At 37.6% G+C, this 27116-nt stretch overlaps 1 protein-coding gene across 11 annotated transcripts in view; it reads right to left on the bottom strand.

Moving 5' to 3' along the window:
- Positions 1-283: 283 nt before the first annotated feature.
- MARK3 (microtubule affinity regulating kinase 3) overlaps positions 284-27116 on the bottom strand; it is a 62131-nt gene continuing 35298 nt past the window's right edge. For 4 of the 11 annotated variants that reach the window (XM_084287164.1, XM_084287163.1, XM_084287159.1 and 1 more), the window contains 13 exons: positions 26991-27047; positions 25873-26109; positions 25647-25766; positions 24834-24933; positions 24492-24604; positions 23562-23715; positions 21580-21797; positions 16762-16865; positions 11921-12085; positions 10947-11204; positions 8516-8542; positions 3565-3609; positions 284-1336 (listed from right to left, as the gene is read on the bottom strand). In XM_084287164.1, coding sequence (XP_084143290.1) covers positions 991-1336; positions 3565-3609; positions 8516-8542; positions 10947-11204; positions 11921-12085; positions 16762-16865; positions 21580-21797; positions 23562-23715; positions 24492-24604; positions 24834-24933; positions 25647-25766; positions 25873-26109; positions 26991-27047 — 1944 coding nt within the window. In that variant the 3' untranslated portion in view covers positions 284-990. The remainder of the gene's footprint in view (positions 1337-3564; positions 3610-8515; positions 8543-10946; positions 11205-11920; positions 12086-16761; positions 16866-21579; positions 21798-23561; positions 23716-24491; positions 24605-24833; positions 24934-25646; positions 25767-25872; positions 26110-26990; positions 27048-27116) is intronic. The other 7 variants (XM_084287167.1, XM_084287168.1, XM_084287169.1 and 4 more) reach the window with 5 other exon arrangements.

Below are 27116 nucleotides of genomic sequence, written 5' to 3'. Positions count from 1 at the left end.
CACCTGCAGCAATACCTCAGAACGGCACTGACTCGGACGTGGTGACTTGCATCAAAACATGGTTGCTGTTTGAGAGTCCTTTTGTGCTTTGTATCAGCCTGACCTAGTCTAACGTGGAGAACTTGGTCTGAAAGAAAAAGTCACTAGTCAATGCTTAGCGCACTGCATTGTTCTGTAGAGGAACTGTGGAGCAACGGAGAAATGCTCTTAGCTGCAATCAATACTCGTAAACCAAAAGGACAAAGATACAATTTTAGTAGTTTAGCAGAAGCAGAAGAATGGAAGCGTTTACCCAAATTTTAATGCACAAATCAACTACATTTTAAAATTTTGATTCAGACTTAAATAATAAATAGGTGGGCAAAATATAATGCAAGACTTACTCAGTAAAAGTGAACTTTTAATAATCTCATGAGCTCTACTTAGAAAACAGGACTAATAATGTTCACAACCGTAAATCCAAACCCTTCACACACTTTTTTTTTTTCCTTAACACAGCAGTGAACTGTAAACCTGCGTTTACTGGTTATCTCTTTAGTTATTTTAAATATTAACTCAAGTGTTTCCTCCTTGGCCATTTCAATTTTTAGCACCAAAATTAGCCCAAAAAGAGGTACTGGTACAGCTCGATGTTGTAAATGAATTGTTTACATATAATACTTTATATATTATACACACATACTGTACATTCACACGTCCACACAAACAGGAGGCATATTTAAATGAATATATTCTGTGTTTCAATTTGTTGTCAAAGACTTAGGAGCAATGGAAATAAAGCAGAAGGGGTAATATTTTACATAGTAGGCAACTTTAATGCTGTAGTGCACTTATAAAAAAGTCCAACTCTCCCTCCCAGCTCAGCAGCTTTTTTTTAATATCACTATTCAGAAGGATGCAGAAGTTATTGCCTAAATGTTATTCTATACATTTCCATTGGAATTCTCAAAAACACTTGCTAACTAATTTACAACTTAACTATTTTTCTTGTTACAGCTTTAACTCATTGGCAATTTTGGAAGCAATGTTTTTAAAAGCTATGGATGTTCCCGATATCCGCTTAAAGCGAACTCCATTCAGGGACAGTCTTGGCAGTTTACACACCTCCATCTCCCACTGTACAAGGTTTTCCGCATGCCCATCTCCATGGACGCAGAAAAGCAAGAAACGCTCTCTTTGTTCATAGTCACAATTATTGGCATCCAGGACCTTCCGGATTTCCCTCATCATGTCATTGGGATCCATGGAGCTGGTGGTTTTCATGCTCCACGTAAAACGCAGCGAGCGAGGCTTGGCTTCCTTGTTTTCATCCTTCTGATCCACAGCTACATTGCGGCTGAAAGACAGCAAGTTTTTAGTCAGCAGGGCAAGAGACCTCCCCCGAGCTGCGTGTTAGTGAAGCGAACTCACACTCAGCACACACTACTTGTACAAAAGCAGTGTCTAGGGGCTGTGAGCAGCGCCCCGTGCTCCCCACAGCTACACAAACACACAGTGAAGATAAAGCGTTAGCGTTTGGGGCTGAAACAAAGGTAAGGTTCGACTTGTGAAACAACTGGAAGTCACTGGAGTCGGGAGCATGAGGGAGGTTACCTTAGTGTGGTAAAACTACACACACCAGCTATGATTCAGTTTTAAGCTGGGTGCTGCTCAAAGCCCTGTTCTTGGGCCATGTGGCCCGGGGCACCCAGCATCGGCTTGGTGCTAGAAGTTTCTGGAACATCAAACAGCTGCTTGGTGACGTGTGACAAAATATTGTGACAAAACGGCGCCCAGCCCGCGTCACGGGAGCGCTGGGCCATGGGAAGCACCCACACAAACACAACGGTGACCAGCTGTTCCTCAGCATCTCCTCCTGCCCAGCAGGGCGGGGACCGAGGGCTGGAAGGGCCATGGCGTGCCTCAGCGGAGGCAACCAGCAGGAAAATGGAGCTCGGGGCCCTGCGCTGGGTCACCCGCCTGCTCACCCAGGCCCAACGCGTGCCGCCCAGCTCTGGGCTAGATGGGTTTCACTCTGAAATCATTATTTTCACAGATTTGAGGGGTTCACTGAAGACCCACCATATTGTAGGATATTGGGGTTACTTTCAACAGGGTGGAAATAGTCTGTCTTTAAATTAGTCACTGATTTGTTTACCTACATCAGTTATTGGTATTAAAGTGATGAAGTGTTTCACTGCTAGATCTACGGAACTAAGCACCTTGAAATGCAGGAGAGAAAGTTGGAAGTCACTATTAAACATCTTCACATTGTTAGCAAAGAACCTAGGTAAAAGGGTTCCTATTTTCCTATTACGGCTGCAGTTTTAAGAAAGTACAAAATATTGAGGCTGCATTTCCCAGGTCTGCCTTTTTTTTTTTTTTTTAAAAGCTTTTTTTTTTTTTTTTAAGCTTTTCCCTTGGTAAGGAGAAATAAGGTTATTCAGGACAATGAAAAAGAAACGTTCCAGAAATTTCTAGTTCATAATGATTCTTCTACTTTCATTAAAATCAGTGGTTGTGCAGCTAAAGAGTAAGGAGCTACATTTGGACCTTTAGGATAAAAAATGACAGATTTACTTTAGGAATGTCTACATGCTGTCAGTCATCTCTTCAAATTTTATTGTTCCCAGGGCAAGAGATTTTAATATATTGACAATGATGCTTTAATATTTTCTGAAAACACACAACCTAATTGACCCTAAACCATGCAATTTAGGCCTCATGTTGAACTTCAAAGTTCAGTTTACAATAAGTCAAGCTCTTTCTTAAAATATTTGGCAATGAATTTTTGGTTACATGATCCCTTCCTTCTCCCAGCATTAAGCAGACAACTATGAAAAAGTTACATAAAAAGCAATAGCAAAGTCAAAACAAAATAAATCTATCACAAAGATAACACATTTCATAATTTCACATTCTATTAGAAAGACTTCCAGTAACTATGAGAATCATAGGATTATGCTGTCAAATCCAGCTATGTGGTTTGCCAGATGTTACAAACATCAGCAAGCAAATTAAAGAGTATTCTGTTTTAAGGTTTTAATTTAATAAAGCTGCAAGAACTGGCAAAAGGGATAGGGGGAGGAACACCAACTTTTATTCAATGCTCATTTTGTTTTGGAAAGCCTTTTCTACTTGAAAACAGTTGGTGGAATGAACACAAATCTGTTGATTTCTAGTATTGTTTGATATGAAGATTTGAGGAAGAGTTTAACATGAAAAATAGCTTAGCCATTTGTGATTTTGGAGATGAAAAATGTATTTTAATGTCCTTCAGCGGTTATCCCACACATCTGGAGTCTCACTAGACACCATTTACCTACAGATCTACAAGACAACAGCAAATTATAAATACTAAAATGCAAAAACACACAAGGGAAAAGGCAACATGGAAGATGAAAGTTTAGAAACAAGCCAGTCAATGCTTTAATAGCTGTTCCGCAGACAAAAATGCTTCTTTGTTTAGTTTCAAAGCCTTAAACAAAACAAAAGCTGCTGCCTGAAGCCACTGTGCCACATAATCAAGGGGAGAAAGGTTCAAACTCACCTAAGTAACATTTTAAACAAAAATTTTACCCTCACCTTGAGCCCTCAAATCTCCCGTTCCTCTCATATTCAGTCGGGAGCCTCATTGAAAAGAATGCAGAAGCAAAAGGAAGTGGGAAAGAGAAGACAAATCTTACACTACAATATACAATATCTGAATAGTTGCTCAAAGACACCGTAATCATACTGAAGTTGTGTTAAAATACAAAGCAACAAAGATGTAATGAACTTACTAGATTAGAACAAATTCAGAACAGAGCATCTTGCCGAAGTGAAAAAAAAACTATTAACTACAGTTTTTAAAAAGACCCCTAGCTACTTTTCACATTGTATGCTTTACGTGGTAGAACTCATCAAATAAAGCCGAATACCTAAAAGTATAAAACATTAAGCTAAAATTACAATATATTAAAATTACTTTATCATTTAATAAGTACCTGCTAAATGATAAACGTCTCCTAATCATTAAGCTGTTTATTTAAAAAAATCATGGTGCTTGCACGCACACCAAATACCAAAATATTAGATGTTTAAACAATACCAAACCATTTAAAAAAGAACATGCATATACATTTTAATAAAAGTTCGGAGGTAAATCTGAGATTTCTTATGCTGTGATAGCTATTAATTCCCATGCTGATGCATCTTCTACATCCAAAAGAAAGCCTAAGCTTTCTTTTTGTACTACTTAAAGCAATGTTGCTGATCACTAACATACCAGTATCAAGGAGAATTACAGGGAAAATCATCATCTTCCTCTACGTTCCTATTATTGCAGTACCATGTCTCTACATCTCAGTGTTAATTCTGCTTGTAGGGAAGCCATCTTTATAAAACTCTTAATCCATGCTACTCCAAGTTAGTACAGGGCTTCACTCAGTAAAGTAAATATATTAAAACACTTTGGCTATCAGGTGTCTAGGGACAAGAACGTAGGACAACAAGCTTATTTTTTCATGCACATGAGATTTATATTAGGTTGTGTGAGGTGTTACGAGGTTTAGTTTCCTCATTTTCTTCCTTTTAAGGGGTTGTGGTGAGGAAACAGGCCTTTAAGATCAGTGGAAAAGAGTGGAAAGAGTACAGTCTTGATGCAATGGAACAGACTGCAAGAGTGCACTGCAGAATGCAGTGATAGCACTTGCTGTGCAGGATATGGAGTTCAAAATCCATACTGCAATATAAATATAGGTTTTAAAAAAATGCTAGGTCACTCATCATGTTGTTCATCACCAGAACATCCCTATTCTGTGAGGTACTGCACAGCACATGTGAAGATGCTGGTTCCTCTGCTAGGAAGTGTTTTCCATTGACTAATAAAAAGCTGTAACAAGCAAAAGGGATACATAAGGAAGACAGTGAGAAGAAAACAGCTGGCAAGTCCTCAAATAAATCTAGCACTTCAAAATGTGCTTTATTGGTAGCCATTTCATCATATTTTTATATTCAAATGTTAAAATTCAACCTTCTTAAATGGGGAAACTTCCAGTTCCCCCCAGTAACACAGCAGGATGACCGACTCAAAGGCTGCAGCCCTCCCAGCGTCCTTATTACTTGACTGCAGCCAATACTTCTGATTTCTGAAACCAATATTAACAGTTTAAAACATCAATAGCACTGATGATCATTTAGGTATGCACATTAAGATCATGTGATATTCCACTATGGTGGATACCAGAGACTGTACAAAAAGATTGATTAGGTCTGCACACACAATCCCTGAACTCATCTTCTACAACAATTTTGTAAGACTGCATTAGGAGAAGGTTGTCTGGGAGAGAACTATTACTTGTACCAACTGAACAAATCCACCACACCTTCCAGATGCTGGAAAGAGAGGCTCTTTTTACTAGGGAAAGCTAACAAGTGAGAAGACTGCTCAACAGAGACATTAAGAGTACTTGGACTTTAAAGTGACATTGTGTTCCTACAAAGTGTAGGCAATATCTTTAAGAGCTGCAAACATTTGCAGCTCATTTTACTTCAATTTATTTTGATTTATTTTGATTTTAAACTTGCCAAAGGTTGTAGAAAATGGGATGATAACCAGAATTCCCAATGAGGAACGGCCTTACTGTTACCAGCACCTGTCCAGTTTGAGGATGTTCTCAGACCTTTTTAGGTTGAATGGTTCAGGTTCTGAAATACTGTAGTCTGAATTAAAGAAAGATCATTTCCACCTGATCATGCCACCTTTGAATAATAACACTACTTCATGGGAACCTTTTTGAAATATCTTACTTTATTAAGTTTTTCCGTGCATCAGGGTTCCACTCATTTAGCACCAGGAACTCGTACGCGGTGACACTCACTGTCAAATATGAAACACCAGCCAGAGAGGGGTGCCCGTCTCTGTAAATGCTTCTTCCTTCACCAAGGAAATGGTTACAGCACAGCACTCATGCCTTGGGAACATTAACTTCCTGTGCTGCCAGCATTGTTTTGGTGGGTCTGCAGCTCAGATGCAGCCCTTAGGGCTCCTCACTGCTACCACAGTTGTCACTTCTGTAGAAACCGCAAGTTGCTGTGTTACATTCCAAGTTTTCTGGTTTTGCTTTTATTGTTACATAAATTAATTTTACGGACCAAGATGCTCCTCCGTCTTGAGAATGGAACAAATATATAGAAAAGTTACATCCTCATTTGTCAGGCAATGCCTATAACACTTTTATTTTTGCTATAGAGTTTCTGAAAGGCTTTCAAAAATAAGAATGTTTCTGCATGTCTGTCCTGAGTTTTATTATACTGTGTTTTCTGTTCTTTACATCTTTGTATGCTCTTTGTTAAAAATCCCACTAAACACAAAAGAGAACTGTCTAAAATGATATAGAAAAACAGCAAAGAGGGCAAGACTAAAATAACATTAATTTACGGAAATGGACAAAAGATGCTGCAGTAAAATCTAGAACACAGAAAGTGAGTTTTTGCTGTCAGAAAAAAGTTAGCTTTCCACAATATGCGTATTGGCAAGCACAGTGCATAGTACAAGATTTTATATATGTATATATACACACATGTATACAAATATATATATATATACAAACATATATGTATATATACAAATGTATATGTACATAGTAGCTCTGTGTACCAGTCCTACACTAGTAGAACTGCGTTGTTTAAAAAGGAATGACTATATATCTACTTTTATCCAGCTCCTCAGGAATGATGCTGCAGTACTGTACACGTGGGTTACAGTAGTTCTTGCAGTATTAAAGACAGTGACTTTAGGTAAGATTCATAGCACATGAAATAGGAAAAAACTGCTAACAAATAACATTTTCAATTTATTTTTGTACCTACATACAGCATCAGGTGCAGAGGGAAACAATGCACATGTAAAACAGAATTTAAAAAGCACAGCCTGGTTCTGCGTAGGTGGTATAAGACTCTGCAAATCTCTTATTCAAAAGACAGCTGCTGCAGCTTCCATTGAATGTATTTCCACTATAGCCTAAAATTCCTGGCCAAAGATTTTTTTAAAAAATAATTAGAGGTTACTGTTATTTTTTAAATCCCAAAGTTGAAGAATAGCATTCTAGTTCAGATCTGAACATTTTTCATTTTAGCATTTTTCATTTTTCTTCAGAGCAGCAGGATAACAAACTTACACGCATCCAGTTGTGGCGGTTACACAGATCACAATACTTTGTTTTAAAATGAATGCAACTACAGAGACAAAAGCTCCCTTTTACCAAGTGGTATGTGCCCTGTAGCTCTTTATGCATGATGGGTTAGAACTATTGCCTCTGCTCAGTTTCATCTCTATACTCTGTTGGATCTTTCCTTCCCTTAGCTGTCAGTTCATGCACGTTCCTTTTCTCAAGCTAGCTATGACAGTGCCAGCCAACCAAACCAACCAACATCAGTTCTAAACATTGGCATGTTTGGAAGTGCCCTGGTAATTATAAAGTGAAATGAAATTTTCTTGTTTAGTTGGGGGGAGTACCTTTAGACTACGAACTGAATAAACCCAAATTTAAGCAGCTATTAACATATCTCAGGTCTCCCTAATACTAAATATTTCCTTGAAATGGTCTGACTAATTTCAAATTAGTAGCACAAAGCCTTACAGTTTGAAAGATAAACAGATTACTTTTTTTTTGGCACTGATTACCTATTTTTGATCAATATTTGGAAATTGGAAGCATCATCCTTTAAGGAGCTCCAAGGAATGATTCAACATAACTGAATATTGCTGATAAATAATGAAGATTCTGCTGCAAAATCTACACGCAGATCAAAATTGTGCAACCAACTTTAATGCTTCATAATGGATTAAAAAGACATAACATTCCCAAATTGTAAGGCTAAATTCAATCCTTTGGGATTGAAATGTGAATTACACTTCTCAGCTTTTTCCTTTTGTTAATACATTAGTATAAACATTATACTTTGCTTGTAACTGAAGTGCTCTACTTGCACTTCAGCTGCAATTCACTTCAGCAAACGCATCCCATTTTAAAATAGTTATTTGATCTTCAATCTTCCATACAAAACAATTCACAGCCATGCTGTGTTAGATTCACAGCCATGTTCAGTTTGCTTCCTACTATATCAACTACAGACAAAGCTTCACGATGACTTTTTTTAATACCATAAAACAGAGAACGTAAGTTTAGCATTACTTACCTTCATTTGCTCGTAACATTATGTTTTGTTTATATTTTCATCATTGTTATCAAACACCTCATTTTTCAAACATAAGCATGCTAAAGTGTATTAGTATGAAGAACAGAATTACTTTGGTACTACCAACTCTATCAAAGAAAGAAGAATTCACAAGGCATGCTTAGCATCTTGTTATACAGGTGCCACAGATTCTTAGAAATCATCACGAGTTAATGGATTTATTCTATGCTTTCCTCTCAAGAAAGAAAGTATTTAGTTCTCAGCAGAAAGTTTAGTTTTCAGAAAACCAAGGCTAGAAAGCCAAATCTGTTGTTAATTGCAGGAGCCGCTTTTTTTAAATATAAATAAATCCTACCTTTTGATAAACCTGAATGACATGTTTCTAAAAGAAATTAAGCCAAAATAATAATTAACAAAAAGTTTTGTACAAAATAAATTGAAAAATCCATTTAGAGTGAAGCATGCAAAAAGACCTCATTTAAATGCACACTGAAATTACACTTCAATACATTCTAAGATTAGGCACATAATTTAAGGTCTAAAGACTCTGAACTTTTTTTTTTTTTTTAGCATGAATACTTCCAAACTTATTTTTTTTTTCTAGGAAATACATCACCAATAGTTATTATATGTTAACATACGTACTGGTTTCAAAATACCTTAAAACTGAAAATGTGCAAAGTTACAGAAAAACGTGTTTGGATTTTCCTCACATAATTCAAATAGAAAGTAAAATCAGTAACTCCAACTATTATTGGACCGTGAGTACCTTCAAAGTTAGATTTCTTCCTTCCTTCCTAACACTGTCATCCATGTTGTGCTAAAAACTGCCTTAAATATTTAGCTAATTCAGTGAGAGAAGCTGTAACTGTTGCCTACACCAGAACATACATAGTTAATAAGCAGAATGATTCTGATCACCCATAGAGGAAACTACAATCAAATAACATTTTTTTTTAAATTTAAGATAAGAAATGTAACTGCGTATACTTTGATGGGACTGTCCATTTCCCAAGTACTTTGTACCTACTCTAACAGAGCACCAACTGCAAGAGGTCCTCCAAATGCAAACTTAACCATCTGTAGCAGTGCTATTGTGTTATAATTGCATGTTATTTAATCAAGTCCAGATGGAATTTAAACTATTGCTACAGTACTGGGGGAAAAACTTTTTAAAGCAAACCACACTGCACTGCAGAAGTTGAAAATCAGAGGTAATGATAGAAGTTTGACTGCTGTCTAAACAAGTGCGTCACTCTGAATGACAAAGACTGTGTTCCAGCAGCACAAGTAAAAAGCTTGCATGTTCACAGTTTGACTGTCCACATTTGGAATGTCAGATGGAAAATTAAGTAAGGGTATTACAAACAAAAGTATAGAGGGAAAGACGTGCCAAAAGGATGCATTTGATTAAGACTTGACAAAAAGCATAAGGCTTTATGGAAAAAAATGAATTTCATCTTTTATCTCTAAAGAGAAAAAAAAAAAGCAACTTCCTACAGTGCATTATTTCCCAGAAAAGTGCTTGCTGAGAATGCTGAGTAGCATAAAACATTTACCAAAGGGCTAGGCTGCCCTTTTTCACAGAACTAGAACTTTCCCTTGCCTTTTTTTTTTTTTTTTTTTTTTTTTTTTATAAATTAATTCCCTAAATTGAAATCAGCCAGTTGTGAAAAATTGGAAGTTTGGCTTAACATTATTTTGTAGAAATGGGAGACTAGGAAGAGGATGCTGGGGGGAGGTAATGTACAGTCACAGAATGTACAGGAGGGAAATGGCTTGATGCCAATATGATAAGCCTAAAATAAATGCAAGCATACCAGGATCAGAATGATGTATTTCAAAAGTTTCATATGGTGAGGAGGGTATAAAAATATGGAGGTTATCTTAAAACAAAAGATAAGAAACTTCTGCAAACACAAATTGTGGATATCTGAGTGGTCTCAAGCATGTGATATATGAACCCCGCAGGTTATAAATATGTAAGGAAAACAGGTGTTTTTTCCCAGCTTGTGGTCTCACCCCGACTATTTTAGTGCTCATGGGAGCTAATGAAATCATACATATGTGAAACCAAGAACCCAATTAGAATAAAAACTGTCAGGAATAAGCAGCTGCTTAAGCCAAGCCTTGGCTAGCCCAACACGTCTTCACACCAAAACCAGAACCTGCACATGAACTAAATGTCAAAATAGGATTAAATCTTTCAAGGCCTGACCAGACTGCTGCCTAGATGGAAACTGTAGTACTGCCATTACTTTAGGATGACCTACGCTAGTACTGCTGCCAAAAGAAATTGTTGTCTCTTGCCCTCATCCTTTCACCTCTGATATTTCTACCCGTGAGGAAACATCAATAACCTGAGACTGGGAGAAACAGCCAGAGCTTCTAACACATTAATTATCAAGACTGGGATCCTAGTTTATACATTCTACTGAAAGACTATACAGACAGAGTGAGCAGCTTTTGAACTGAGCTGCAGTATTTCAGCTCTGCAACATTTGTACCCCAGACGTGAGGACTATGAGCCCAGCATAATCAGCACAGACCAAGCTATCTCAGTTTTTAGCAATTGAATCAAGTGGTATAAAACCAAATGGCTTTCTGTAACTATAAAGAACTGAAAAAAAAAACACACATAGGCAGGTGCATTTTAAGTTGCAGATACACAGCTAGGCTGTTGACCAGGGAACGTGGCCAAAACAACCTGATGAGCTACTTGGTAATTTCTACTATCTGACAAAAAGAGAAGTTTCTGGATAGCATTACTGCTTGAAATCACTTACCTTCTTGTTAGTTTCGAAGTTAGTTTGCTAAAGAGATTAGTGGAACCCCTGGTTCGAGTCTGAGAGAGCGGCGTCGCCTCGTGGGACAGACTGGGGGAGGCCGGGGGTCCGTTGTAGGTAGCAGTGCGACGCTCCCTGAGCTGGCCGTGGAAAGTGCTCCGACTAGCCGTTCCTCTGGGGAAACGAATACGATCAGGTGTGGTTGCACTGCTTATGCTGTGAGTTGAAGCAACAGGAGTTCTTTGATCGGGAATAGTGCTAGAGCAGAAAACAAAAAGACAACGCTAGAACTTCTTTACGGAAGCACGACCGTTTTGCAGGAAACACAAAACACTAAGTTCTACAGTAAAGCATAAGCAGACACTTTTTTATAGGCCAGGGTTGGAAATATCAACACTATTACAGCACTGTATGGAATCAAAATTCGTAAGTTAGGATTAAAAGGCTGTCGAAACAGAAACCTACATAGGCAGAAAAATGCAACACAAGTATCCTGGAAAAGACCAGATAAACTAGGCATACAGTGTTTCACTGAGAAGACTGATAAAAGAATAGATGAGCCAAGTTTCCTTCCAGGAAAGAGAAGCAATGGATAACTTTAGTACCTCTCCCTCCACAATCTATCCATCTTTGAAAAACTTGCTAATTTGAAAATATCCTACAGAAAATTGTCTACATGCGAACGGTTCCAAGTAGTGAAGTCCTTCAGAATACACAGATTACAGTCTCCCAACAAACTTTGACAATAGGGCATGTCCAATACTCCTAACGCTAAAAAAAATAACGTTCATTATTGCAGGATTATGTCACAGACAGCCTGACACACCACAAGACAAATGTAAACGAGACTAGAAATGAGGAAACACACATCTTGTGGGCGATATATACTAGAACACTCTAGGACTAAAATTCCACAGCACAAAGTTAAGAAGCAGTGGGTATAAGTTAGTTTCACAACGATTTCAGGTTCTTACATAGGCCTGAAGTTATCTGCGCCATTGTCTATTGGAGGCAACATCATCTTCGTGTGCACAGAGGCTGACATGGACATCGACTTCTGATGTCGCAGCCGAACACTGGAGAAGGATGTAGTACAAACTGAAGCAGGGCTAGCTGCGTAAGCGAACATTTCTGTCAGGCTGTGAGGGGGTTTGGGTTCAGGCAGAGGCAGAAAGAAGAGCGTGATGGACCAACAACAAACTACTGCATAGAAAAAAAAGCAAACTTTTCCTTCTATTAACCAGATTGTGAAAGAACATGAACTCTACTGGCCATCTTATATGTACACAGCAGTAACTACCCTAAGCTCCTCTCAGAAAGCATCCTTACTATACATAGCACTTGACATCTGTGAAGTGATAATTCTCGTATCAATAGCATTAGTTAGCAGTGCCACCCTCCTTAGCTGGGCAAGTGTACAGAACCTGAACAACCCACTGCTCTGAGCTCATGCACAAGTATATTTTATTACTAATGTAATTTGTATTGGTCTCAACATTAAAGAAATGCATTAAAAAAAACACCGAGTGCATTTTCCAAAATTGACCAAAGATAGCTCCATTACTGCAGTGAGATAATCTGTTTCCAGAAAGTATCCACGTTGAGAGAAATCAGTGCAAGTCGGACAAGTATTCACATCTTGATCTACAACTAACAGCTCAGACACTTCATGGGCACAACCAAGAACAGTATCATGACATTTAACAAGTCCAGAGATGTCCAAACAAAACAGCTACTATTAATCAACCTGCATTTATAAGAAGAAATGAGTAGCTCTTGTTCTCTGAAGGAGAAGGTACGACTGTTGAAGAGCATCTCATTGGTTGGCTATGAACCCTGAATTCCTCAAGTTAACATTCAGGATTTGAAGGAAGGTCTACAGTGCTGGCCAGTGATCTGTCAAGCCTTATAACACGCTAAAATAGAAACATTCAATATTTTTCTTACTTTGCGCCAAAGCACTCTTTGCAGCCTTCACATTATCTAGTAATAAAGGGGATGAGAGAAACCTGAGAGGCCACATGAGGTATCACTCAAAGGGCTACATCATATCATACATCTTAAGTTTGCTTTAAGAGTAAGTCAATTATAACTTCAAAATGTTGTTTAAGGTTAAGAAATCAGTAATTGTCAGCGCATTTCATGACACTGCACTTTCACTTACAAGTTACTTCATAGCTACACACTCTGAAATTCAAGTCCTGTTGTTGCATTCTGGTAATTTGGAGAGGAGAATGCTAGTCCAGCTGTATCAGCTGACCCATTTCTTGGACCTAGCTCTCACATTGCTAAGTAGAAAATACCTCAGAATTCAGACATCAGAACTCCTTGCTAAAACAGTTAACAAAATGTGCTCCCTCTTGCAGATCCTGAAGAAGTTAAAACACAAGAACTTCATCTGAGTCATGCCTGCATCTCTTTGCACTGCTGAATCCAGCAAGATGCCAGCTACAATCACTGCTAAAACCAGGTTTGCAAAACAGTCCAGCTTTTACATTGTACCAAGGTATGACAAAATTCCAAGGAAATGAACATTCATCCCAAAAGCAATACCCCAAAGTAATCCTCAAATATCTGGTCACTAGCCACTCAAGCATTTCACAATTATAGCTCCTTTCCTACCAGTCTGTTGCAAAGGACAAAGGAGAAAGAATCTAGTTTTACAACACATTAAACCCAAGTTTTACCTCGCCTTAGATACCTTTTGTCATCTACCTCCAAAGATGTGATAATTCAAGGTATCGATAAGGTACCAGAGCACATACTAAATCATGAAAGTTCCTTCTCTGAAGCTTTGCTGGAGATCAACTTCCTTGGATTACCAGCCTGGGATCGTAGAAACAGGAAGCTAAATTCATCAATTAACACTAAGGCTTACTAAAATCTAAGGCTGTTGTAAATCATTTGTGTTACAAATGATTTAAAGCAATTGCCTATCATTATGAAGAGCATTTAATGAGTCCCCAAGTGCATTAATTAATGCTTAGGCTTTGGAGGAGAGCCAAGAGCCATCTCCAGCAGAATACCTGTGTCGGCCACACAATGTGTTGAAGATGGGATGTGAAATTAAAAACCCTTTTCTATTAGTCTGGCATGGGGTCTTCAAGATTGCTTTCTTGATCATCAGCTCCACTAACTGACTACCAATTCTTGAAAGTTTCCATACCTCCAAAACCAGCACCTTCTCTGAATTCAGTGTGTAAAATAAAAACAGAACATTTTATTACTTTTTCTACAGAAAGACTGGAGACTAAATCTGTGCATCTTGCCTTTTTAAAGCAGGTCTCCCAAGTTTTAATTGGGTCACTGTCAGCATCTAGCTACAGAAAATCAAAAATCCAATCTGCAACAAATGATTTAAAGTAATTACTCTTGCCTTTAACATTTGCTACCAACAGACATTTCAAAAGCACAGAAAGCAATTTTAACAAGACCTTGGATTTCTACTAAGCCTAGAATCTACTTCAGATCTTGCTTCACAGAGAAAAAAACATTACAAGTTTCTAAAGTTACTTTTTACCAAGTTGAGAGAAAAATATTGATATTACAAAAACACACCTGAAGAAAGGCAGAATTCATTCTGAAGAGCCAGTCCCATCAATAGCCATGTTTGCTTAACCTGCATTAAAGGTCTGCATTTCATGTGATCAGTCAAGCCTTCGCCCAGTTACAGCAACAAAATACATTCAGCTTTAATTCTGCAAACCTCTACAAGAACTCTGAAACTGTGCCGAAATGAACATGCAGTTTAACATTGAAGCATTTCAGACAATGAGAAGTCTCCAACTCTAAAGCAATTAGCAATACAGTCTCCTCTTATCTTCTTTAACACACTATAAAGAGTCAAGAAAGTAGTAAGCAAAACCATGGGATAAAAGTTGTATTTTCTTTTTTTTTTTCCTGATAGCCAAAATGTAAATGCTCAGACATTTTAAGTGATCCAAACAGAGGTAGAGTTTGCAAGATGAGCAAATGATGTTTTGATACCATTTATCGTATTGACAATAAAAGGTAAGTTACATAAGGATAACCAATTATAGAACTAAAATAGAACACATTTGCCAAGTACACAATGTAAACTCTGAACTTCAAACCATTATATGACAAACTAGAGAGGCAGTAGTTTGCTGAGAAAGTCAAGGCTGGGGAAAAAAAACAACTCCAGAAGACAACTCCTTAGCAGTATGACGTTATTCCTAAATAAAGACCATACCTGATTCTCAAGCATTCCTAGTAAATAACAACTTGGAAGAAATATAATAAAGAAATCATCAAGATATTGCAAAGATATTAGTCGGTGAACAAAAATGTTGTTAACAAACCAAGAAATCAAGTAATCAAATCTGATCAAAACTATTCTGGATGAAAAGATTAATTTTCAAAATGCGTTGGGAAAGAAAAAAAACTATTAACATTTCGAATGAAATAAAGGATGGTGAACTTCAATCTAAACAAACTTGGTAACATTAACAAGGACTAACCAATGAAGTCTGAGACAGACACACTAAGAGACAGTACCAAATAGCTGTGCTGTACTTCACAAGACAGTTGACTGTGGGCCCAGCTGGCCAGCTAAGACTTTTGGCACTCTTCAAAGCTAGGAGGAAGAGAGAGGGTCAAAATCATGTTCTTTACCCTAGGCTCCAGAGGTCAAACAAGGGACAAACTTTCCATTCAACATCACAACTTCATCACTCTTCCTAATATGCTTTTGAAAAAAAGGGAAAACAAATATGTGCAAAAAATTGCAAATCTTTCACCAAATTCAAAAGAAGCTAGTAGAAAAAAAGTATTTTCTTCCCATGCTTTATTATATAACATAAAATTATGAAGGTGCAGGGAAAACTCTGGGGAGTAGTGGAGAAGGCGTACATTCCTCCAAGCTTAAGCATTTTTGTTAAGTACTAGCTATCTTAGTGCTCTCCTGGCAACAGTCAACTACTCAATTGTAACCAGCTTCTGACACCAGCAAAAATTCTGTGAAGAACAGTTGGCTGTAACTTAAAGCAGTTCTGCCACCCAGCAAATTCGGTGGTATTCTCCACAAGTGTTACTCTACAGCTAATGTCTATGTTCACTGTAATATCTACTTTTTGCAGCTCCCCTTGGGGCTTGGTGCACAGGAAAGGATGGCACCAGTGGTGGCTGTGGTGCTAACACTGGAGTTAGATGACTCCAATTTCACTACATGCTCTAGTCAGGCTTTCAATGAAGTAACAGTAAACACATTGATATCTCCATATTCTGAGTGGAAACAGAGAGGAACAATAATTTCCTTCTCAAGATGAGTTCTGTAAATACTAGGAAGCACTCAGACTTCAAGAAAATCACTACTGAACATTATCAGTTCAAGATAATGGCCTATCACTGTTTCATCTTTGCTTAAAAAAATTGACTTTTTCCTTGCGACTTTACAGAGGGAAAAATAAATTCCAAATAATCACAACTGCAAGCAAAGTTTAGAGTGAAATGTAAAAACAGAATGGCCCAGCAGAGATATACTTTGTAGCTTGACACTAAATAAACCTCTTCTGCAAGCTTATGTTGTTTGACCACAGGAGTTAACCACTCACTTCAGATGATGGCTGTACAAATACGAAATGTATTTAACCAAGCATTAGGATCTTCATTCTGTGTATAAAGACTGCACGAGTTAAGCATAGGAAAAAACATACTTACAGGTGATCCATAACCAAAGATCTGTACTCACCTTTAGGAATTACTCTAGAATATTATTGATTTTTAAATTAGGCATTACAATATTTTGGAAATGTGAAGACAAGGGACGTACACCATAGGAAGACATTTCATATACCTGTTCTCCTTGCCATTTTGTATCACTGAATGCCTATCAGCAGTGGTTCTTTCACTACAAACATATGTGTTGCGCCGTGTCATTGCTCCAGGGGCAGTATTATTCTACAATTAAAAAACATAGGCTCGTTACTCCCTGCAAAAAGGCTTTTCTAGTGTTAATACTACATATAATTTAAGGCTGTTTTACTTCATGCTACTTCTACAGAGTTATAAAACTTGCAATCACTCAGTAACTAGTTAATATACGAACACCTTCCAGTATTTTTAAATAATGCAATAAAAAAAAAACAATCAAGTTGTTCTTGTATTTCATGTTGATGGCTCAAAATCAGTATAGCTTAAAGTTTTTAATTACCAATGTTCTGAATTACAAATTCTCAGCATGTATATCATTCATCCACATCTGGAGAGCCTATTTTTGAAATACTTTACCACTTGTAGATTGTGGAATTTCCCTTTAAGTTATGATCATACCCTTAAACAAGATAGCAAAAGTGAAGGCTTAAGAAACAGATATGGTAAAATTCAGTGGGAAAGCAAACACAGACTTTTAAATATTAAAATACTAGAGAACACTTGACAAGTTTTGAAAAACAGGGAAGAGTAAGTCAAATTAAAAGAGACAAATTGCAGAGAATTTTAATAAGACATTGTAAAAATATACATGTATAAATACAAGCATAAGACATTGAGGACAAGAGAACCAGGGGAATTTAAGCTACAGACCTTATTTTATAGGGGAGAAAAGAAATAGAATTACTTTGCCTCTGTCTTTACAGAGAAAGAGGGTGGAGATATGCCCAAGTTGGCGGTCAATTTTCCAGGAACGACTGAGAAGCTAGGTAATTCACAGATAACAGAATTATAAAATGTTAGATGCAATTACTGTAGGAAAAGTATGGTGGTCCAGATAAACATGCACCCCCAGGTTGTAGAGGAAGTAAAAGCTGGCAAGCCGTCTATTTTTTCCCCACCCCAAGAACATAACACAATAAACTGCATATGGTTGGAAAGTAGAAAAAACCTTTAGAAATTTTCTTTAAAGAAAAGGATCACGGGGCAAAGCAGGAAGCAAAATAGGATATTAACTTTAAACATCACTGCTGGGGAACATCTTGGAGGCTAGCTTAAGGGAATGACTGGTCAGCACCTGGATAAGCACATATTGAGTAAGGATGGCCACTAAGAGTCAGGCAGGGGACTTCATGCTCAACTAACCTTTTGGAGTTCTTTGAAGAATTACTGCTATGATAGGCAAGGAAAATTCAATGGACTTTTAAAATAGCATTAAGAAAACATGTCACAAACTGGTTACATTACAGCATTGTGGGAGGAAGGATAAAAAAAAAGGGAAAAGGTAGATCAAGCACAGGAGAGTAGCCAAACCTTTTTTTGTTTCCAAACCTGAAATAAAACTGTTAACTGGAATATTCTTAACAACAAGCAAATGCTCCTCCTGTGCTTTCTATACACACAGCTTTTGCTGCCTTAAGGCAAAATATTGGCTATACAGTCAGTGAGTCTCAAGTAGCACAATTCCTGAGTTGCGGATTTAGGAATGAAGTCATCTTGTCTATTTAAAAGACAGACAACCTCTTAAATGTCTTTGCATGAATGTACAAACAAATGAAAAAGTGAACCGTGCAGTCTCCTAGCATTAAAAAGTACTAAGAGCATGAAGAATATCTTAGATTAGCAGAACTGAGCACTTACCCAGCTCTTTTTCTAGTCTTTGCCTGTGTTCTAAGACAGAAGTATCAGGATACTTTTTGTTGTCTGGCTCAGATTTCAGAGGTTGTGATAGGAGATCTAAGCATTTCGAGCTTTCAAATTTCAGTTTTAGCAAGAATACAGTCTTGGTATAGGAGCCTTTACGCTTTTTAGTGTACAACCTTTCATGATTTGATTTAGGCAGCTCTTCAGCTGTGACATTTTTATTTTTATTTTTTTTTTGGTTCAGCCAGTCTGTAGATTACTGATCTCTGGACATGACTAACTCGCACAGGTGCACAGAACAGGACGCCTGAAACTGGTGCCAACAGCATCACACACACTGATGGAACGACAAGACAGAATCGAGCTAAGTTCATCCTCGTGGCATTGGGTGCCTTCTTTTCAGGAGGTGATGACAGTGCAAAGGTGCATTTTAAGGCTTCTGCGCACATACACAAAGTCCCATCACAGCATAAAGGATGAATTTGTGGTACAAAGTCCTCCTCTCTTCCTAGAGTAAGGTTTATGCTTACTGTTTAGACGGGCGATTTTCACATTAGGAGACAGCAAGATGAGGACTGATGAAAAATTTTTAAAGAGTCAGCTTCTGACTTAAAACAAGGAATCAATCTACTTACTTAAGAGCACTACTATGGCTTTTGGCCTAAATCATTTTCCAAACATGCCACCCATTCTTTCTCTCTAGTTTTCTACGCTAAGGGTTCTGGGACAAACTTATTACAAGCACTGATGAAAAACCTGAAGCTGAGTGATAAACAAGCAATTATTAGTTGCTGCTAACTATGCCTCTTCTGTAGCAGGACTTCATTACTAACTTGTTATTTGCCAAGTAAACCTGAAGCTCTCTCACACACATTTGTTCAGCTTGCAGAACTATTTAGTTTGCAAGAGTTCACATGCTCTTTCAACTTCCAAAGTACATCTTGGAGTCTCAAACTCCAATACCAGACTTAGTTATCAGCTCTACAAGCATAATTCTTATCCTTAAGTGCATGCCTGTAAGCTTTGTTGTTAAATGAGTAGCATGCAGCTGGCTAAAGGTCCTAACAACTCAAAAGAGAACACGAGTCTCTAGTGCAGACCAGTTCTACTACTTTTGCAGTATCTGTCAAAGTAGTAATTACTTTTAAACATGGTATTTTGCTGTCTCTTCAGTGATTTTCTGATCATATTACTGATTTTTGGACATAAACACCTGGTAAGAACACCAGCTCTCTCCACCTCAGAATACTTTTGTTTCCTACATCAGGACGATGTGGTACCTCTAACATCCTTCTTCCTTCTAGATTCATACTAATATTATTACAAACAGAGCTCTCTAATCAGTTTTGGAAATTGCGTAAAAAAATCAGTGCTCCCCTCCATCCCCAACAGCCAGAAAGGAAAAGACTAATCCCTAACAGAGGAGGGGGGAAAAAAAAAAGTAAAAAGGTGTTTGCATAGTGACATGAAGAGCTGTAAATAGGGACAATTTTAACCACCAAGTGACATCAATAGTCTGGTTACATGTTCAGTTTTGTTCAGTTTGTAGTACTGCTTGTACAAGATCAGAGTTGCACACAGAAGACCTAAGTATCCTATTGCTGTGAGCTCAAATTTTGCTTCCATTACAGTAGTATGAAGTTGGAAACAAAACAACTGGAATAAATCCCCAGGATTTGGGAGTGCTGTAACAGAGCAGATCAAAATATTGAAGATGCTAAATGTAAAACATATCATAACTGCGAGGCAAAGCTCTTGACTAAGACATCAGATAATACTGAGTGAGGTCCAGTTTGACTGTCCTACAATTTTGGGATTTGATAGCCAAGAACTGCCATGTAAGAAGAAACAATCTGAACAGTTTCTAGACTGATCAAAAACCAGGAAGGGCAGGGGACCAGAAAAATCAGAAGAGGATCCACCCAAATCATGAGCTCTTGTTCACATTTATAGAGAGCTGATGCAGTAGAAGACACATCTTCCTAAGGAATCTCTGACTGAGATCCTCCAGACAAGTCACTTTCAGCCACTGATCCACTTGACAATATGTAGCCAAAACGAAGTAAAACAAGAAAAGCTTATTTCATTTCTATCACTTCATACTGTCAAAAAATCTCCGAGCTCACAAAGTTCTGTTTTCCTTTTGTTGTAACTAATGATTGATGCTGAGCGTATGACCAAATAAGACAGCTTTGTGGGATAACAGCTTAAAAAAATCACTCCATAGTGAATTGAATAAAGGACTGGGAAGTTACTTCTGAAAAGAAGGAAATCTTCCAATACAAAATCTCAAAGTTCTAGAATCTAAATGTTACAGAACTCAAGCCATTATTATATGAAAACACATTTCCAATTTGGCTGTGTGGAGAGGCACCACAAAGTATACAAGTTAAAGCCAAACTGAACAAGGATTTTCCAGGTTTTTCCCTTCCACCTACTATTTGACCCTGTAAATTCATTAGTTATGCATCTTAGGGTGGTTTTTGTCGTTTTTTGGTGATGGAGGAAAACCCATAAGGACGAAGTCAGACACTGTGCTTTTAAGCAAAGGTTGAAAGACACCCTTTGAAGTTTTTAGAGAGATATCTATTTGAAAATCTCAATATACGTAACTATGACTCAGAACAGCCTGTTTGAGAACAAAGATGAACTGGCTCCTTAAACATAGGAAACAGGATAATACAAACACGGAATTCATTCTTCTGTACAAAAGGCCACAAAAGAGTAATTGGGGATATCAAAAATATCGTAATACATACTAAGTTTCAGGAGACAGCCTGGTTAAATTTCTTTTTTTTTTTTTGTGTGTGTTTTTGTTTTTATTTTAATAAATAAACTATTACTGCTCACTAACAGCTGCTAGCGCTGATTACTAATATCTAGCAATTACTTCAGGAATATTAACAGATAACTTTTAACAGATAACTTGTGTAGCTGACTGATGAGGGAAGAAAAAGGCAAGACTATGAAGAGTATGAGACACCTACATTTACATCAGATGAAAAGTAAAGCCAACACCACTGATAAATCGCAGGTTTAGCACTTCCCCCCCTTCAAAATAAGTGTTTAATGGTTTTGATAAGTAAGCGCTTCTACTTACACTAGGAACAGCCGAACTTTTCTTACGTTCAGGAATATCAGCCTTATTTGGATTGCTGGCATTTCCAAGCATTGGGCTAGCTGGTGCAATTCCTCTTCCAGCAACAGCACTACTGCTAGATTTTCTTGATTGAATTCCTTCCTCTTTGAGGTCACTGTCTGTAGTGCTAGTCTGGCTTCTTTTGGGATATGCCACTACTGGGGGGATGGATGGTCCAGCTTAAAAAGCAAACAAAAGACAAAGAAAATGGATTTTTCTTCTCAAGTCCAGTTGATATTTTTCCCTATTACGTAAATTTATTCACACACATAAGGATCAAAATAATGAACACTGGAAATCAAAGTTGAAAAAAGGTCATTGTTCTTGAAATTATTATAATATGCACATTTTAGAAGACAGTAAAATATTGTGAAAAGAAAAAAAAAATCAAACATTTGTATCTTCATGTTTGCCTTTGCTCTTTGAAGGGGAACCTGAAACAAGCTTTCCCCCCATCCCCTCACGCTTCTTTTTTTTAATTAAGATCTGACATATTTGAAATTCTAGTTACCTCTGGTAGGGCCTTCCCTTGCATTATAGTTCAAAGATATGCAACACTTCAGCTTGCTAAAGGCAGGGAGGGCCATAACAGAAAACTCTTTAAATTTATTAGGTGAAGATATTATTTGATTTCAATGGAAGAATTAAGAATTTCATGGAGTCTTTTGGTGTTTGAGTATTGACACTGTTTTAGCTTGGTAAAAAAAAACAACACTGAATAATCACCTTAAAGACACTTAACAAGTAATTGACTCATTCAGATCTGATGACCCTTCGCTAGCACAAACCTGGCACACACAAGCTAGTATCTAATAAAAATGGAGTTTTGAGACATGCACCTGGAGATGCAACCCCGTACTACCAGCAGTACAAATGGCCTGGATGCTGTGTTCTTAGAACAGCCCAGAAATGGCTTCGGTTTGCCACAAACCTCCCCAGGCATGCCAGGAGCAACTGGGAGGCGCAGAAAACTGTTCTGGCACACCTGAGAGTGCTGCAGCCATTCAACAGCCCCAAACTCCCACTTGCATAAATAGGTTCCTAGACACTAGGAAAAAAGCCTGTGTGGATGTCAGGATTTTGTTTTCTTCTGTTTTCCCAATTGCATTTCCTCAGAGGAGGATACATCAAGATGCATTAACTCTCTAGTTAGTATTTTCAATAACAGCTAATCAAGAACATGCACGTGTGTGTACACACACATACGTTACATATATGTAAAAATGAAAGACAGGATCACAAAACATAGTAACTGTCATCCTAAGAGACTCTCCAGGAAAAGCAACCTCTGAACGCACTAGGGTTATTTACAAGTAGACCAAACGGAGACTCTTTTTATGAGGTAGTGTCTAGGCAGGAAGATGTTTAAGATATTTAGAAAACCCTAAGCACAGTCTTGCACACTCACAAAGCAGAAGAGTTCTAAGTTTGTCTGAGTCACGGATCTTTAGAAATTTAATTTTTGCAGGACAATCAAATGATGCTATCCTCAGGAAACAGGAAACAAGAAATATTGGCAAACTGGCATTTCTACAAGTTTTAGACGCCAGCTGACCTACTAGCGTCAACAGAAAACAAAAGCTGACCAGGCATACAAGCGTATGGGGGAGGAGTGCTGTGCTTTTCATTAAAAAGGCTGTTGCAAGATTCTCTTCAATTTGTGTAACAAGATGCCCAGAATGGTCAGGAATGCAAGGGAAGACACAAGGCAAAACAAGAAAATTAAGTTGACGTACTCAGCATTCCTCTAGAAGCTATTTTGGAAGGCTTTCTAACAAAACTGATTTTAAAAAATATTACTTACTCAATAAATTATTTAATCACCGCGCTGTAAACTACACTGTCATCCTTCTCCTTACCTTTGGGGGATGGAGACAATTTCAGAAACCAAACATGACCAGCAGTCACCATATGCCACAACACCATAAATGAGAATTGCTCACCGTGATCGCTGTACCGCCGCTGCTTCTGGCTAGAAGATATGCTTCTCTGAACTTTGTGATGAGGAGATTGTCCAGTGCTATTATTTAGATCACTACTTGGCCTAACTTTGGCAAGTGAAAGATTGCTGCTGGAGCTTGAATCACTTGCATCCAACTACAATACAAATATTAAAACGAGGAGTTCAGACAAAACAGATTAAACATCCACCAACATGCCTCTACTATGTAAGAAATTTTGTGATAGCAAGAAGTTGCTTAGGAGCCCAGGCATCAGAGCCTCACTATGCCAACTCCAACTTCTCTTAAATTATTTGTAACAGTCTTACGTGAAGCTTTATGTGAAGCTCAGCAGAATTTGGAGTTCCTGAAAGGACAGTCAGATCCAGAAAATCTATCTATATACTTCCCATCCTCTCTCCTCAGTTCTGTAAGACTTTAACAGGAAGAGAGAATACACTCAAGATACCACACCAACTCCTCCAGCAGAGGAACCAAGTGCAATTTACTGATGCCTAGCCCTCTCAGCATCAAGTGGAAAAGTAGTCTACAATGCAAGAATGTTTTTAGGGTGATCAGTCCTATTCTTCAGTTCTCTTAAAATATTTGTAACTGGCACATTCACACTTGAGCTCCTAGAGAATATAGTAACTGTCATACAATCCTTAAGAGGAATACCTGCTGCCCAAGCAGAACAGTTCTTGGGAGCCTAAAGACAAGTGTTTACTGAATAGGATCATGCTGAGAACACACACAACATGATTTGGACAGTTCAGTTAACACTGATGATGAGAATAACGTAACTTCAACTGTACTGGACATGTGTACATTACAGGAACATTATGCCTATAGTTACTGACTTAAATTTTGCTTCTGATTTTGCTATGGACAACGATTCCTTTGTTTCTTTGCATTTGGAAGAGCAATACTTACCTCCGATGATTTCCTTCCTAGCAGTAAGTACGTAGCTGTGATTTCATCATACTTCATTTTACTAAGGGATTCTTGAATTTCTTCTTGAGAATATCCCATTCCTACCATAATATCTAAAACCAAATACATACTCTGTAAGTAACAAACACTTTGATGCTTACATTGTCTGAGTGTTTAAGTTCAAGAGAAAGAATGGAACATGTAAAGAACGAAACTGTTAAGCACGAGAACAAAATCTTGATGAAACATCAATATTAAAAGATTAGTTCTCCCAAATGGGAAACAAATACAGAGTGGTGGAAAAAAAAATAAAAAAAATAATTCTGAAAAATCCTCAATTACCTATTCTTTTCTGGTCCGAGATGTCTAGTTCTGGTTCAACAAAAGGTTTGAGCTCATCCTCCTCATGCCCTGCATTGATCCACCTGTCCTTCATAATTTGCTATAAAGAAAAAAAAAGTTATTATAATATACTTATTAGCAAAGCTAATTGTGGAAAAAACAACTCCCCCATCTATCAACAGTAATGCTTTTTCTCATTTTTCTTTTTCAGAATAGGTCCCAGTGCCTACTCTAGTTTTGCTTTGCTCCAGTGAGGAGAAAGAACCATGCACATCAAGGCAAGCTACTTTCCAATCAGCTGCACAAAGCTGAAAAGTGAAAAGCCCAACAACACAGACCAGAAGCTGTGCTACATCTCTGACAAGTCTAGCTAGTAGGTTCATACCAAACTATGGAAGCATACGGAAGCCTGCATTATTTTCACCTTTCTTCTCCATGACAGTACAAAATGCAAACAGAAAGCATCTACAGCATAGCCTAGTACTGAATACTTCCAGATCACTTATGTTACGTCCTGGTAGATCACCCATTAATGCAGGAATCCAAAAACTAGCTATCATGAAAAACTGCATGATGTACGCTGTGTAATGTCTCATTCATTTTGGAAGTAACTGTGGGGTTAGGTGCTTTGCAATCCCTGCAAATGAAACCTTAAAAAACAAAAGTCGTGCCATTTACTCAGTCCCCTTGGAACCCACTCCAAATAAACTATTCATGAACAGCATGACAATAACAACTTACTGATCAGCTCAAAAAATCAGGTTTGCAAAACATAATGTCTAGCTTACTGAGGCAGTTTATTTGTGCCATTACCTCTAGAGTGCCTCTTTTCGTTGGGTTTAGCACCAGGAAACGTTTGAGGAGGTTTTCACAGTCTGTGGACATGTAGAAAGGAATCCTGTACTTTCCCCTTAGTACTCTTTCTCTAAGTTCCTTGGTAAAAGAGTAAGAAGTAGAGAGAGTAAGTTGTAAGCAGTACATAACTAAACCATGAGGTAAACAGGCCCCCTGAGGGCCAGCATTTTCTACGCAGACTCACCTTTAAGTTCTGTCCATCAAAAGGAAGAGATCCACTCACAAGGGTATAAAGAATAACACCTAAACTCCAGACATCTACTTCAGGTCCATCATATTTCTTCCCTTGAAAAAGTTCTGGAGCAGCATATGGTGGGCTGCCACAAAAGGTGTCCAGTTTATTTCCAACTGTAAACTCATTGCTAAAACCAAAGTCAGCTATTTTAATGTTCATATCTGCATCTAGCAATAGATTTTCAGCCTGGAAGAGAAAGAATGGTTTGTAAAATGAATTTAAAACACTTTACTTAAAAAGCTACCACCATTTTTTAGTCATTCTTAGGATGCAAAAAGCTGAAACATCTGTTAAAATTCTCTTCCTTGCAAGGTATTTTGATATGTCTGTCATTCGTATATTCTGTTTTAAAAAATGTCTGTACAATGGCTTTAGTCTATTGTAGCTGTTATGATATCTGAAAACTGTGTTATTACCATCCATTTTCTCCACAGAAATTCATCTTGAGATGCTGTAACTTACATTTTTCATCTATTAAGCTAAAAACAAGAACACTCACTATCCATACTTTACATGACATTCCTTCATAAGTTCGGTAATACACACAACCTTTAAACGTTTCTCACTTTTTTTTTTTTTGTTTTGAACAAGATGTGTGGCAACATTATTAACATAAAAGGCACAGTTTAAAGAATGGATATACCACTTTGTAATATGGCTTCTTCGCAACTTGGCACAGTTTTCTCATCACAACTGATAACTCATCCTTTTCAAGACCAAAACTTGACACACCTCTATCAAAGTACTTAAAAAATAAAACAGAACAACAACAAAAAAAACCCTCAGCTAATACTGTTCTGCATCAGATTCAAATCTGATCTGAGGGTAAAAGACTATCTTTCAGAAATCATTACATTTCAATATTGAGAAGCCTTACAAATCCTTTTCCTTTTATTTTAAATTGTTCTATACCTTAAACATTCATCAAAACTTGCTATAATACAAGAAAAAAATCCCCCCAAATAGCTTAATATATGCTACATTTTACAGATAGAATAAAGATCCCACCCACAAGTACATAAACTGATTGACACAGACACACACATCACACACTTTTCCCTACTCACCTTGAGATCTCTATGAACAATATGCTTTTGATGGCAATACTGCACTGCAGATACTATCTGGATAGAAAACAAGCCCAATTATATAAGTGACATCTCAAAGAAACAAAGTTTTAATTAAGAAGTTCA

The sequence above is a fragment of the Netta rufina genome (assembly GCF_964035555.1).
Source record: "Netta rufina genome assembly, chromosome: 5".
In the NCBI taxonomy this organism is placed as follows: Eukaryota; Metazoa; Chordata; class Aves; order Anseriformes; family Anatidae; genus Netta; species Netta rufina.
Note: the sequence above shows the minus strand (reverse complement) of the source record. Positions and strands in the feature narration are given on the sequence as shown.